We start from the raw sequence: 13990 nt of genomic DNA, 5'->3' as shown, positions 1-13990 counted from the left end.
ACTTTGGTGATAAAGGTAAAAGAAGTTTTCATAGAGGAAGACAATAAACAAAGTTTCTTGTTTTCAGTCCCTCCCTTAGAGATAAATTCTGGATTCGAATGCCGATCAAGAAAATAGGTCAAGAGCATTCCATCTTACGCCTCCCAGTTATAATTTCATCATGAGACTCCCTAAGATGCTAAGAGAGCTAGAACTGGTTTTGACTTATTCTGAAAGTGACTACATAAAGCTTTTCCTAGAGCTGAGGCTCATAAAAATCTATGGTTGTGGAGAACAGAGAGATCTTTCTTAAAGAACCAAGGAATAATTCCTCAATTTTCAAAGATCTAAAAGTTATGTTAGTTATAATCAATGATATAACCATGGAAACTTAGAAAGAGAAAAAAATCTTTTATTTTTTAAATTTATTTATTTATTTAATTTATTTATTTTTGGCTGCGTTGGGTCTTCGTTGCTGCACGTGGGCTTTCTCTAGTTGTGGCGAGCGGGGGCTACTCTTCATTGCAGTGTGCGGGCTTCTCATTGTGGTGGCTTCTCTTGTTGCGGAGCATGGGCTCTAGGCGTGTGGGCTTCAGTAGTTGTGGCACGTGGGCTCAGTAGTTGTGGCTCACGGGCTCTAGAGCTCAGGCTCAGTAGTTGTGGCACACGGGCTTAGTTGCTCCGCGGCATGTGGGATCTTCCCGGACCAGGGATCGAGCCCATGTCCCCTGCGTTGGCAGGTGGATTCTTAACCACTGCGGCACCAGGGAAGCCCGAGAAAAAAAATCTTATACGTCATCTCATATAACCCCTTCTTTTAGACGACAAAACCAAAACCCAAGAATTAAGTGACTTGACCAAGTTTATGTGACTTATTAGTGGTAGATCTGGGACTAGAATTGAGTACTAATAGGTAATTTCTTTCTTACCACTCTTCGTAGTTTCCCAATTTCTTTCTTCAGAGCTCCTGAAAGTTCTGAGTATTTCCGTATAGTCTTTTGATTAGGCAGGAAGGTGACCATGACCCGGGATATTTGTGTTTAGGAAGAGCTCAGTCTCAGTTCTACTTTTCCCTCCAATTAAGATCTTCTTGATCATTTGATATAAGGAAAATTACCATTTATTAAGCACTTTCCTTGTGTCACGGTCTTCATATATGTAATATCATAGTACCTGCAAGATTCATGTAAAGTAGACCCGCTTCTAACATTTTAATGGGAATATGAATCCCCTGGCCTGGGAATCTTGTTAGTGCAGATTCTGATTTTGCTGGTCTGAGATGGGGTTCAAGATTCTGTATTTCTAAAAAGCTTCTAGGAAAAAACAGTAATGCTGTTTGCCTTATGCTGTTGGCCTTATGTTGAGTAGCAAGAATCTTAATCTTATAGATGAAAGAATTGAGCTTTAGCAAGATTAAATAAGTTGCCCAAGTTCATACAGGCAGTAAATGGTAGACTAGTGATTTGATCTAGCTCTCTCTGACTCTAAAGCTCAAGATGTGATAAGGGAAGCCAGGGAAAAATGGAAAGAGAGCTTATGTTCCAATATTTCTTCAACAGGTCACTTCTCAAATGAGTCAATGGCAGAATCCAGGACTAAATCAAAAAGTCCTGGCTCCCAGCCAAGTGTTTCCCCTTTTTCCTCTTATCAGTCCCCTAATCAGGATCTTTGCTTCATGCTTAGCAAACCATTTTTAGAATTGGCTTTTGGGTTTTCTCCATTACAGGTATATTGCCAAACCCTGTGCACTCCATGTTGGCATCCAGGACAGTGGTCCTTATCAGGCCCAACCTAATGCCATCCTTGAAAAGGTGTTCATATCTGTTACCAAGGTAAGTGGGCAAAGAAGCAGAGGAAGATTCGTGTGGGGGTTTATCCCATAGGGCAGGGGAGGATAAAAGAGCAAGTATTTCCAAGGGTAGGGATAGGATGGGATGATCTTTCACATTTGGGTAGTCCATAGAGCTAATAGGAAAACTTTATCCACTCAGGGAAATACCTTTGGCCAGGATCCCTTAAATAAGTCACGTTTACATACATTTGAGTTCTGGGCCTAGCAGCCACCACCACCCCTCCTTCTCCCCCAGACACACATCATATTTTGATTTTGTTTTTCCCTGCTCCAGCTCTTGTCATTACCTAGTTGCATAATCAAATGGAGATGGTACTGATAGCCTTTGCGGTTGGGTTTTAATATCTCTTTTTACTTAGCTTGGGCTGGAGGGAGAAGACCAAACAAGGATGTGTATAGATGAATGGTAAAGGTCCTTGATGTGTAAAATAGTACTTCGTGCTACAAATGACTTTGGGGATGAAAGCTGGAAAGAAAAACATTACTTAAGTCACTATAGTTATCGCCGCTTTGCCATTCAGCTAGTCAAAGGGATTTAATGAGAGGTTTGAAGAAAAAGGGATGTTCTGACTCTGGTCATACATCTGCAGTATCCTGATGAGAAAAGGCTGGAGGGCCTGTCAAAGCAACTGGACTGGGATGTCCGAAAAATCCAATGCTGGTTTCGCCATCGGAGGAATCAGGACAAGCCCCCAACGCTCACTAAATTCTGTGAAAGCATGTAGGTGTGCAGAAGGAGGTGGGGAGTGAGGAGAAGGGTGGAGTATGACTGGACTAAGGTTTTCTTTTTGGAAATCACTTCTCTTGTTAGGATAACAGTCAATAGATGTGGAGGGCTAACTCTGTTATAGGCTGGGAAGAAGAGAACTGGAAGCCTGATCACCCTTAGTTTCTTGGACATGCTTGCCCCCAAGCTAGATGTAGTTCCATTTTGTGCCCCTTTCCCAAATAAATTGGGAATGAATTCCTATACCGGCACTTACATAGGTAGATATGCATACCCTTGTACACCTTGGTAGAGATAATACCAGCTTGCTCTAAATTGACATTTTAGTGGGAAGCATCCCTTTTCTGGACATACTATAATCCATTTCACTGGGTTTTTGCCGATTATCCTCTGGACACCGAGCACTGTATTTCTCATTGTCATGCAAAAAAAAAAATAATAGGCACTATCATCAGGGAGTCTAATATGGAAGAAAAGTTTACTAAAGCCAGTATACACTTGTGGAAATCTATTTTAAACAGAGGCTGGAAGATTTTTATCTCTTTGGCTTTTTCGGTAACAGTATTTGTCCCTATTATGGGAACTTAATTTCTTACCAGTAACTGTCTTATCCCCAAATCTGCTATCTTGACTTCTTTACCTCACAGACTTTCTTTTGAGTGACTATGTATCTAACTTCTACTTCTTGCCCATCCAGGTGGAGATTCACTTTTTATTTATGTATATTCTGCTATGGAGTTAGATTTCTCTGGTCGGTGAGTCTGAACTTTCTCTGGTTCTCCTTTGGGTTCTAATCATGCCTACATCCCTGAAGATAAGAGTTAAATACCTTTAGATTTTGTCCCTCACTCCCTTTTTTTTTTTTTCTTGTGATTTTTTTTTTCTTGTGATAAGCTAAATAGATTGTCTTCTGTCTGGGGCCTGATATCAGTAACCTCGTGACTACTGTTTCTCCCATAAATAATGCTAATAATAAAAAAATTAATTAAATCAGCATAGTACGTGATGGTTTACAAAGCACTTGACAAAGTCCTGTTCTTTCAAGGAGGAGACATTACAGAAATGAAGTTAGTAACTCATTAAAGTGAGTAAAACAGGTATTATTCCTGCTTTTCAGTTAATTGTCAGAGTCAAAGAAGAATTTCAGGCTTTTTGATTCATGAGTCCGCTTTTTTTTTTTCACTGTACCACAGTTTTCCTTTAAATGCAATAATTGAGGCTTCAAAATACATGAAACATAAAGAGGCAGAAAGAAGGGAAAAGGAAGAGAATAGACAAATATACAATCATATTTGGAGATTTTAATACTCTTCGTAATTGACTAAATCACTAGACAAAAATCACTGAAGATGTAGAAGATTTAAACAACACAATCAACCAGTTTGGCCTAATTGACATATATAGGACACCAACAGCTGAAGGATATGTATTATTTTCAAGTGCACATGGAACACCAACTAAGACCATATGTTAGGCCAAAAAATTAGTCTCCGCAAATTTTATTTATTTATTTTTTAATAAATTTATTTATTTTTATTTATTTATTATTTTTGGCTGCATTGGGTCCTCATTGCTGCGCGCGGGCTTTCTCTAGTTGCGGCGAGTGGGGGCTACTCTTCGCTGTGGTGTGCGGGCTTCTCTTGTTGCCAAGCACAGGCTCTAGAGCACGTGGGCTTCAGTAGGTGCGGCGCGTGGGCTCAGTAGTTGTGGCTCGCGGGCTCTAGGCACGTGGGCTCAGTAGTTGTGGCGCACGGGCTTAGTTGCTCTGCGGCACATGGGATCCTCCCGGACCAGGGCTTGAACCCGTGTCCCCTGCATTGGCAGGCGGATTCTTAACAACTGCGCCACCAGGGAAGCCCTCAGCAAATTTTAAAATATTGAAATCTTACAAAATATGTTCTCTGACCATAATGGAATTAAAATAGAAATCAAACTAATAATAAAAAGATATCTAGAGAAATATTTGGAAGTTAAACAACTCTTCTAAATAACCCAAAGATCAAATAAGAAATCATAGGGAAATTAGAAAATATTTTGAATTGGATGATGCTGAAAATACAACATACCAAAATGTGTGGCATGTAGCTAAAGCATACTTAAGAGGAAATTTATAACTTTAAATGTTTATATTAGAAAAGAAGAAAGCTTTAAAATCAATGACCTAAGTTTTCACTTTAAGATCCAGAAAAAGAAGAGCAAAGTAAACCCAAAGTAAGTTAAAGGAAAGGAAAAAGAAAAAAAAAGCAAAAATCGATGAAATAGGCATTAGACAAATAATGGAGAAAATTAATAAAGCCAAAAGTTGGTTCTTTGAAAGGTTTAATTAAAATTGATAAACGCTTAGAAAAAAAACAAGAAAACAAATTACCAGTATCAGGGAGAAAAAGAGGCTATCACGGGGATTTCCCTGGTTGTCCAATGTTAAGACTCCGCCTTCCAATGCAGGGGGTGCAGGTTCGATCCCTGATTGGGGAACTAAGGTCCCACATGCTGTGGGGTGTGGCCAAAAATTAAAAAAAAAAAGAAGAAGCTATCACTATATATTCTGTAGACATTGAAAGAATAATAAGACAATATTATGAACAATTTAATAGTAATAAATTCAACAACTTAGATGAAATGGACTTAATTGAAACTCCATTCGAGATTATTTTGACTTGTGAATCTTTGGCATGGAGATCTCTCTTTCAGTTATTAAATGAAATCATTGTCTTCCTCAAATTCCGACACCTATGTGAGGTTCCCTGATTCCGTGGTGTCTTCTCCATACACGTAAAAAACACAAACCACAGACAGAGATGCATTAGTTCTCAGGGACTCAAACTGATGTGTCCAGGTCTAGATGATGGACGTTGATAATATCATAATATCAGTTCTGATTAAATGGCCTTGTCTCTGGAGAGTTCACTAGTTGCTGCTGGAATATACATTCATGAGATATCTTAAAGCCATCCAGAAACACATGCACCCTGGCTTTCAAAGATTCAGTGTAATATAGTGATGGGAAGACTCTTGGGGTCCAACAGACCTGCAGTCAAATTTCTCTTTCCTTGAGATTTGACCCTGAGGAAATTACTTAATCTCTCTGAATCTCAGTTTCCACATTTGTAAGGTGGGAATAAAAATGTTTTCTTACAAAAAAAAATGGTCATGAAGAACCTAGGGGCAAGACAGGAATAAAGATGCAGACCTACTAGACAATGGACTTGAGGATATGGGGAGGGGGAAGGGTAAGCTGGGACAAAGTGAGAGAGTGGCATGGACATATATACACTACCAAATGTAAAATAGTTAGTGGGAAGCAGCTGCATAGCACAGGGAGATCAGCTCGGTGCTTTGTGACCACCTAGAGGGGTGGGATAGGGAGAGTGGAAGGGAGGGAGATGCAAGAGGGAAGAGATATGGGGATATATGTATATGTATCACTGATTCACTTCGTTATAAAGCAGAAACTAACCATTGTAAAGCAATTATACTCCAATAAAGATGTTTAAAAAAAAAAAAAAGAAAAGAAATCATTGTCTTCCTGCCTCCCAGTTTCCTATGTATTCCAGGTTGTGATGTTTCCAGAAACTATCCTAGAGCTCTCATTGCTCTTACGTACCTCAAAGCATGGTTTCTCTCTTTGTAATAACACTTTCTTGTTCTAGAAGAAAAGTCTAGCCGTTTAGTTACCCTAAATTCTGTCAAGAGGGATTCCTTTTTCTTTCCCAACTCTTTTGCCCCAAGCATAGAGAGAAAGGGATTATATAGATGAACCAGGGGAGAATTCTAAAGGCTGACTTGGATTATCTGTTTCCTCTTAGTCGCCTTGGTTCTGGGACACCCGACAATGCTGGCACAGTTACCCTTATCAGGTAGGATCTGAGCCCTTTCAAGACAGGGGTCTTATGTGTGTGTGTGTAAGATGGGGTTGGGGAGAGTACATTGACAGTCCCAAGGGAAGATGGCACATTTCCTTGGGATTCTTGAGGGATTAGGGACTGAGTCTCTTTGAGTCATATATTCAGGGTATCTATTTTTGGGGTCCCCATAGCAGTGAAATCCAGTGATCTGTTTGTTCCAGGTTCCTATATTCACCCTAATTGGGCTGGAAAGAAAAACAGCTTCCTGGCACTTAATGAGGTGCTTTCTGGTTCATGTGTGCCTTTTGAATCCCTCAAGATTTTCTACTATGGTTCTAGTCCATAGTAGAAAAATGTCAGGGGGCTGCTAACAGTAGAAGAAAGAAAGGCCTCAGTGTATTTAATCCCCTGAAAAGCACTAATTGCCCAGAATTCTAGACACACTGATTTGATTGTGCTATAGTATGTGTTAACCTTATCTGATCTCTGAAAGATGAGAGCTGAAGATGTGTGTGTGGAAGGGAAGAGGTTTAAGTCTCCGCACCAATCCAAGGTCTGTTAGCTATTGCAGATCTTGGAAGATGATGGAGAGGAAGGTTATTTAATAATTTGGGGTATGGGTCCTCTGAGACGGAGAAATTTGGGGAGATGGAATGAGTCTTTTACTAGCTGGTATTCTAACTACTTCTTTCTCTCTTCCAGCCTCTCACAAATGGGCTTTATTACTATTATATCATGGAATTGGCTTTCTATTGGTCTCTTATGTTTTCTCAGTTTACAGACATTAAAAGAAAGGTAAGGGCATTGGCTCCCTCAACTCCCTGACTTATTGCATCCTTCTTTCCAGCAGCTATCATTATTGTCATTGTGATAGATTCTCTGCCCTGATTGGGACCACAGAAGAGGGAGAAAGTAGGTTTAATGGGACTTTAGCTCTTTGTAATGTTCTCAGAAGTGAGACCTGACTAATGATGAAGTATATTTGAGGCATTCAGGGCAGCCCAGGATGAAAACAGTTAGCCATCTAAGAAGCATACCCTTTTCCTCATTTTCTCCAAGGTTCTAACATATACAAAGCTCAGGAAACTTAGTCTGAGCTTTGTCCCTAAGCTCAGGACATAGGGATAGTAAGGCCTGATCCAGGAAAAGCCTTGATTCCAGAAAAGCTAGATCTGGCTTTTGTTTGGCACTAGGGACCCTTGTTCCCTCTCTGTTCTCCCTTCTTGGTGACCCAACTTACTTAAAGAATGTCAATTGGAAGGGGTTTTAGATGATTTAGTTTACCCTTTTCTTACTGTTTAGGAAACGAAGATTCAGAGAAGTGAGTTGACTTGCCCACAGAGTGGCAAAGTTGGAAATGACTTAAGTTTTTTATAAGCAGACAGAAAGGGCAGAATCTTCACCTTTTATTGGTGTCCTGACATAACTGACATAATGCAGTTCCAGCAGCTCTAACCCTAATCTGTCACTAACTCGTGGTTATCTTTGGTAAGGAAAATCAGGGTTAGCCTTTGTGGGAATGGATTGAAATTGATCTGGGTTATTAGTTGTTGTGTAACCTAGAAGCTTGATACACAATTCAGATGCCTTTCACCCTCCTATGATTAGGAGACACAGGTCTCCTTACTAAAATTTTATTTTAATACATGACACATATAAAAAGGTTTGTAATACATATGTTGGTTTTAAAACATTCTAGAATGTGTATTTGTAAACTCATCCCCAACTCAAGAGCTAAAATACACCATTTTATCTGTCTCTGTGGAGAGCACAGACTTTATATCCTTGCTTCTCTGATGCAAATTTACCTGCCCTCTCCCACCCTGTCTCCCTCACTGGGCTGGGAAGTATTTATTAGATATGTCTAATAACTCAGGTATTTAGAGATTTCTCCAGGACTAACATTGGCATTTGAACCCAAGAGGAAGTTTGAGCTTTAAATCTGAAAGCAGGAAGTGCTTGTAGTAAGATGGATTGTTTAGCATGTCTCTGAAATGTTTTGGAATAGTTTAGCTTTGCCCCCTTCACAAACCTCCCCTTTCCATTAGGTCCCTTTGGTTGAAATTTCCTTCATCAAAGCAGAAGAGTCTTAGACTTTCAAGGATATCTGAAATATCTAAGGCTTGTATGCCTTACTACCACCTGGGAAATTATTTCCAAGTGTCAGCTCAGCATCCAAGCTCTACATGTTCTGCAACTACCAAAGAAAATTATTCTTTTCTGTGTTTTGAGCTATATTAACGTAGATTATGGGTCAGTCATTGACATAGAGAGTTTTGGGTCAAATGTTAGGCAGCTCCTTGAGGGAGAATTTAAACAAAATGGAACTTCTAAGGGGTGGGATAAGACCCTCTGAGAACAGTGCAGGACATTGAGTTGGCCGGCAGCTCTATGGCCTTGCCTTTACCTGCCTGTTTTATTTCCATTCCTTCCTAGGACTTCCTGATCATGTTTGTGCATCACTTGGCCACCATTGGGCTCATTACCTTCTCCTACATCAACAACATGGTTCGAGTGGGAACTCTGGTCATGTGTCTACATGATGCCTCAGACTTCTTGCTGGAGGTAAGACCCCAATCCCCCTTTCCTCACTATTCCTCTTTCTTTACTTTTCTTCCTGAGAACTGGCTTTCTCCCCAGCTCAATTCTTGTCTTCCTTTCTCCAGGCAGCCAAGCTGGCCAATTATGCCAAGTATCAGCGTCTCTGTGACACCCTTTTTGTGATCTTCAGTGCTATTTTTGTGGTGACTCGTCTAGGAATCTATCCATTCTGGTAAGTGTTAGGGCTGTGGAGCTACGGTAGATACGTAGCCATAAACTGGTGATACCTTTCACCAGTTTAGGGAACAGACCACCAAGGTTCCCTAACCCTAAATATTGCTCTGCTTCTTCCTTGACCTAACCTGACCCTTTATGGACTCTCAAAGGACCTCATTTCCCTTGCACAATATTTCTAGTGAGGTGTGATCTAGACTGAGAGCATCCAGCTCACTTAGCTGTGGCTCTCCTGACTCATCTCTGAGGAGCAGTCTTCATTTTATGCCTAAGTAATTCCTTTGCCTTCTTTTGTACTGATTACAAAATTCTCAGGCTCTTGCTTGTTTTCCTGCTCTATACCCTGTCTCCCACTCTGACCAACACACACATACACCACTCTCACTTCTACACTCACTACTTTATGATACAAAGTCATTGACTCTGTGGGTTGGAGATTCTCCTTAGTCTGAGGGAATCAGCTACCAGCTGTCCTATATGTGCCTGAGGATCTGAGTAATTCCTAGGATTATGATTAAAATTGGTGTCCCAAATTTGTGAAACTCTGTATATTTGAAGTGATTAATAATATGACTTATTCTATCAGTTGCTAAGATTTCTATATCTTTCCTTATCCCTAAAGATAGAAAACTCCATGGGCCCCTTTCTTTATTCTTTTCTCACTGTGGATGAATATCTCTGGAACTTCAACTGATAGAAGGTATGGGGAGAAAACACAAGGTTCTGCTTTCCAGGGAATTCAGCTTCATCCCTATCTGTCTGGCTTTGACTCTGGAATCTGACCATTGGCCTCCCTCTTACAGGATTCTGAATACGACCCTCTTTGAGAGTTGGGAGATGATCGGGCCCTATCCCTCCTGGTGGCTCTTCAATGGCCTTCTCCTGATCCTACAGGTTCTGCATGTCATCTGGTCCTACCTAATTGCACGAATTGCTTTCAAAGCCTTGATTCGAGGAAAGGTGAGGATGAAAGATGGCTTCTTTCTTTGGGGCTGGGTGGGAAAATAGGTATTACCCAGCAAAGAGCCTAGGGCTCCAAAGTTTCCATCTTTTCTTTAAGTATGAGTGTTTAGCCATCTAAGACATGACTTAGATGTCAGAGGAAGGATCTGCCTTCTTCCTGTCCCTTAGGAATGACCATTGTAAAATAATAAACAGGATTAGGTTTGGAGATGACCTCAACCATTTCCTACCCCTTACCTACCTACTTCGTGGATTTCATATTTTTGTTTTTAGCATGGGAGCCTTTTTTCAAAGGAAATCATATGCAGAGCTCCAAGATATAAACTGTATAAAAGCAGAGATGTTAGACTGCCTAGGAGTAGTTTGGTAAGTCGCAAGCCACCCCAAGATGGCCACACTGTGATGTTCAAGATATGGTTTATGTAAGGGACTAAGTACCAATCTCACCTTACTGTTGGATGAGGCAGGGGTCTTAAGTGAGATAGGTCTTCAGGGTTTCAAATACCCATCTTATGCCAAGAGCCCAAAAGCACAAAGAAAGATCATTCAGTGATAAAACTCATAACTGAATTTTGCAAATTCTGAAGCAATCAGACTGTGATTAGCCTGCGGGCTGGGGATTCAGGCTTCGGTAATACACAATCCCAAGGGGAGGGGCTCTGGTAGAGGATACACTGACTCTAGGACAAAGGGATGGAATGTTTCCCAGGAATATATGATCCCTTGTGTCACTATTCTTTATGGCTGCAATTGGTTTCAGAACTTGCTCAGTGTGCCTGTGCATCTTGCTGTAGCTACTGGACATCTCTCTTCTCCCCTGCTCTTTCCTGACCAGGTGACCTATCCAGGAAGGATTAGACCCAGACTCTGTACTCTCCACTCTTTTCTCACCTCCTTCCTTTTTTCTATGCCTGGTGGGAGCTGGACAGTTTCATCTCTTGCATGTAAGTGTATCTGTGCTTCTAGTGTTCAGTGAAGCATGTCTGTCTGAATGTGTTTCTCTTCCTTCCTGCTTTCCTTTCTGTTTCCCTGGGTTGTATCAGAGCATGTATCTCTGCTGACTCCAGCTACAGTGCAGGTCGGATGAATGGTCACATGGGAGGCAGCTACTGGCTGAAGAGTGAGGTGGTTGGTATGGGGACTTCAGCATAGACGGACTTGTAGGGCTGCTGGCAACCTACTCCTCTGGGCCTCCCCGCATCTGCACTCCTGTGACTAGGGGGTGTGCAGGGCACTGAGGAGAATCAAAGAAGCAAATATTTTCACTTCTTTAAAAAACTCTGCCATTTTATATTGAGCTCAGGTTGGGCCATTGTTGCATGGAGCTCAAGTTGCCAGATTCTTTTTCCTAAATTGAGGCAAGATTAGAGTCTACTCATTTTTTTTCCCCTTTCTGTTTTCCTTTCCTTCCCACCCACCCACCGCCCCCCTCCTTTTTGAGCCTCCCTTTCCCTCAAATCTAGACACACTGCCCTCTGGTGGAAATTTCCTAAAGATCAGATAATCAGTTCGTTATCTGGGTTCAGAGGTCGATAGCTATAATAAACCATAGAATCTTAGAGCTAACCAAAGCAATTACCCCACCCCTTGGCAACAGCAATTGTAGTTTTGTTTCCTTCTCACCCCCTTCTCTTAGTTACTTTAAAAAAAAAAAAACCCACACATTTATTATCCTTCAGTTCGGGAGGGCAAAAGTCTGACATAGGTTTCACTGGGTTTCTCTCCTTTACTTTTATGGTCCACGGTAGAGAATCTGAAATACTTTGCTTGGCATGCAGGATAGTTCAGATTGAAAAACACTGCTCTAATCCAAATCCTTCGTTTGAAAATATAGAACAAAAAGCTCAGGTTGAAAGCCAAAGAATCATAGAGAGTAGCATGATTCGGACTGGGAATTTTTACTCGCTGACTGCCAGTCTGCTTTTCTTTTCACCATACTGTGTATCTTGGGGCTGCTCAAGAGGAGTAACTATCAACACCCTATGACACTAGTCATAGGGTGTTGATAGTTGAGCCCAGGAAGAGCCCAGTTGTGGATCAGCTTTGGGGATAAAGCAAAACTCTGAATAACCAAAACTGCAGTGGCCACACCACCAGAAGACAGAAGCAGTGATGACAGCCATATGTATTGTTTGTGTTGGCCTTTTCTTTTTTTGAGGTACAGGAGGAGAAAGGGTGTCTGTGGAGTTTCCTTCAAACCTAAGCCATGACTGGGTGAATGATTTCAGCTCTTTTAGGCTGGTCCTGAAAGATAAACTCCTCTACCAAGATGGCTACTTATTCCATTGAGAACGGAATTAGAGATGATGAGAGAGAAACCCAGAAAGCAGGCAAAGGATATTCACAACAGTCTCTGTGGTCCAGATAGTATTTTGAGTCAGGTGCCACCAGAAAAGTAGGCCAGATTGGGAGCAGTGCCCAAACATGGGCTCTGTGGGCTTTGTCTGTCTTATGATTCTAGAAAAGTTCTGTCCTTACCTTTTCTACCTTTGGCCCCATCCCACCCAGGTATCTAAGGATGATCGCAGTGATGTGGAGAGCAGCTCAGAAGAAGAAGATATGACGAGTAGCACAAAAGGCCCCTGTGGCCGCAGCTCCAGCAATGGTGCTGGTCGGGTGAATGGTCACATGGGAGGCAGCTACTGGCTGAAGAGTGAGGTGGTTGGTATGGGGACTTCAGCATAGACGGACTTGTAGGGCTGCTGGCAACCTACTCCTCTGGGCCTCCCCGCATCTGCACTCCTGTGACTAGGGGGTGTGCAGGGCACTGAGGAGAATCAAAGAAGCAAATATTTTCACTTTTTTTAAAAAAAACTCTGCCATTTTGTATTTAATAGCCTCCAGGTTCTTTCAGTAATGTTATTTGCTCTGTGTGTGTGCGTGCGTGTGTGCGTATGTGCGCACATGTGCATATGTATTTGTGCATATGCGTGAGTTTCGTTGCCTAGGTTGGGGCACAAGCCTGGTCCCCTTTGAACCCACCTCAATCCCAGATTTGGCTGCATCTTGAATTATGCTGGCTCCAGAGAGTCCCCTCCCTTGTTGCCCATGGCTCTTGAAGCTCTGGCCATCTGAATGGAGCAGCTAAGTTCAGCTCCAGGTTTCTGCACTGTTCCTCCTTTGGAGCTGGAATATTTCACATGACGTTATATAGAAACAGACAACCATGAATGGATGGCCAGGATTGCTGTGGCCCCTAGTTAGGTCCCCTTCCTGCCACCTGGTAGTGATGGACAGCTGCTGATAGATACCCTGCTCTTTATTCAGTGGTACGCAGGGAGTGGGGGGGGTGGGAGGAGCAGGTGAGCTGAGGGCTGGAGGACAGCAGCCACTGGGTGAGCTGTTAACGGTTTATACTATTGTTTACTCTTCTGTGATTAAAAGTGCTTCAACCCTCATCTGCTGTCTCAACCTCTTTAGTGACTCTGTCCCCAATCCCCTGAACCCATAATCTAATTAAGAACTTTTTCAGGTCTGATTCTAGAGGCCATTGGACACCAAGTTTTTCCTTTCTGTGCATGCTGGAAAGAGAGTGCCTGCATTTTAGGGCTTTATATTTTAAGAAAAAATAAACATGTGTAGTGACCATAAGAAAAAATACTGAGCAGATGAAAGCATGTATATTACTAAAGCAACAAAGGCTGTGGTTGAAGAGCTAAGACACCTTGCGTATTTCCTGTATTTCCCATTTTATTGAATACAGAGACTGCCAGTTAACATCTTAAGATTGCGATAAGTGAGTCTAAGCAGATGTGTTCTCTTTTAGTTCTGTTTTCTCTTTTAGCCTATGGAGAAACAGTCTTCCTAATCTAGATTTTTCTCTAGTTGAGGTCAAGGCAAAATTACTAA

At 41.6% G+C, this 13990-nt stretch overlaps 1 protein-coding gene across 1 annotated transcript in view; it reads left to right on the top strand.

The window, feature by feature from the left end:
* CERS5 (ceramide synthase 5) overlaps positions 1-13539 on the top strand; it is a 35309-nt gene extending 21770 nt beyond the window's left edge. The window contains exons 2-10 of the mRNA XM_068561514.1: positions 1706-1811; positions 2422-2552; positions 3256-3313; positions 6365-6415; positions 7106-7198; positions 8840-8968; positions 9070-9176; positions 9982-10138; positions 12650-13539. Of these exons, the coding sequence (XP_068417615.1) occupies positions 1706-1811; positions 2422-2552; positions 3256-3313; positions 6365-6415; positions 7106-7198; positions 8840-8968; positions 9070-9176; positions 9982-10138; positions 12650-12826 (1009 nt within the window). The 3' untranslated portion in view covers positions 12827-13539. The remainder of the gene's footprint in view (positions 1-1705; positions 1812-2421; positions 2553-3255; positions 3314-6364; positions 6416-7105; positions 7199-8839; positions 8969-9069; positions 9177-9981; positions 10139-12649) is intronic.
* Positions 13540-13990: the final 451 nt, after the last annotated feature.

This window comes from Eschrichtius robustus, chromosome 13 (assembly GCF_028021215.1).
Source record: "Eschrichtius robustus isolate mEscRob2 chromosome 13, mEscRob2.pri, whole genome shotgun sequence".
Classification (NCBI taxonomy): domain Eukaryota; kingdom Metazoa; phylum Chordata; class Mammalia; order Artiodactyla; family Eschrichtiidae; genus Eschrichtius; species Eschrichtius robustus.
Note: the sequence above shows the minus strand (reverse complement) of the source record. Positions and strands in the feature narration are given on the sequence as shown.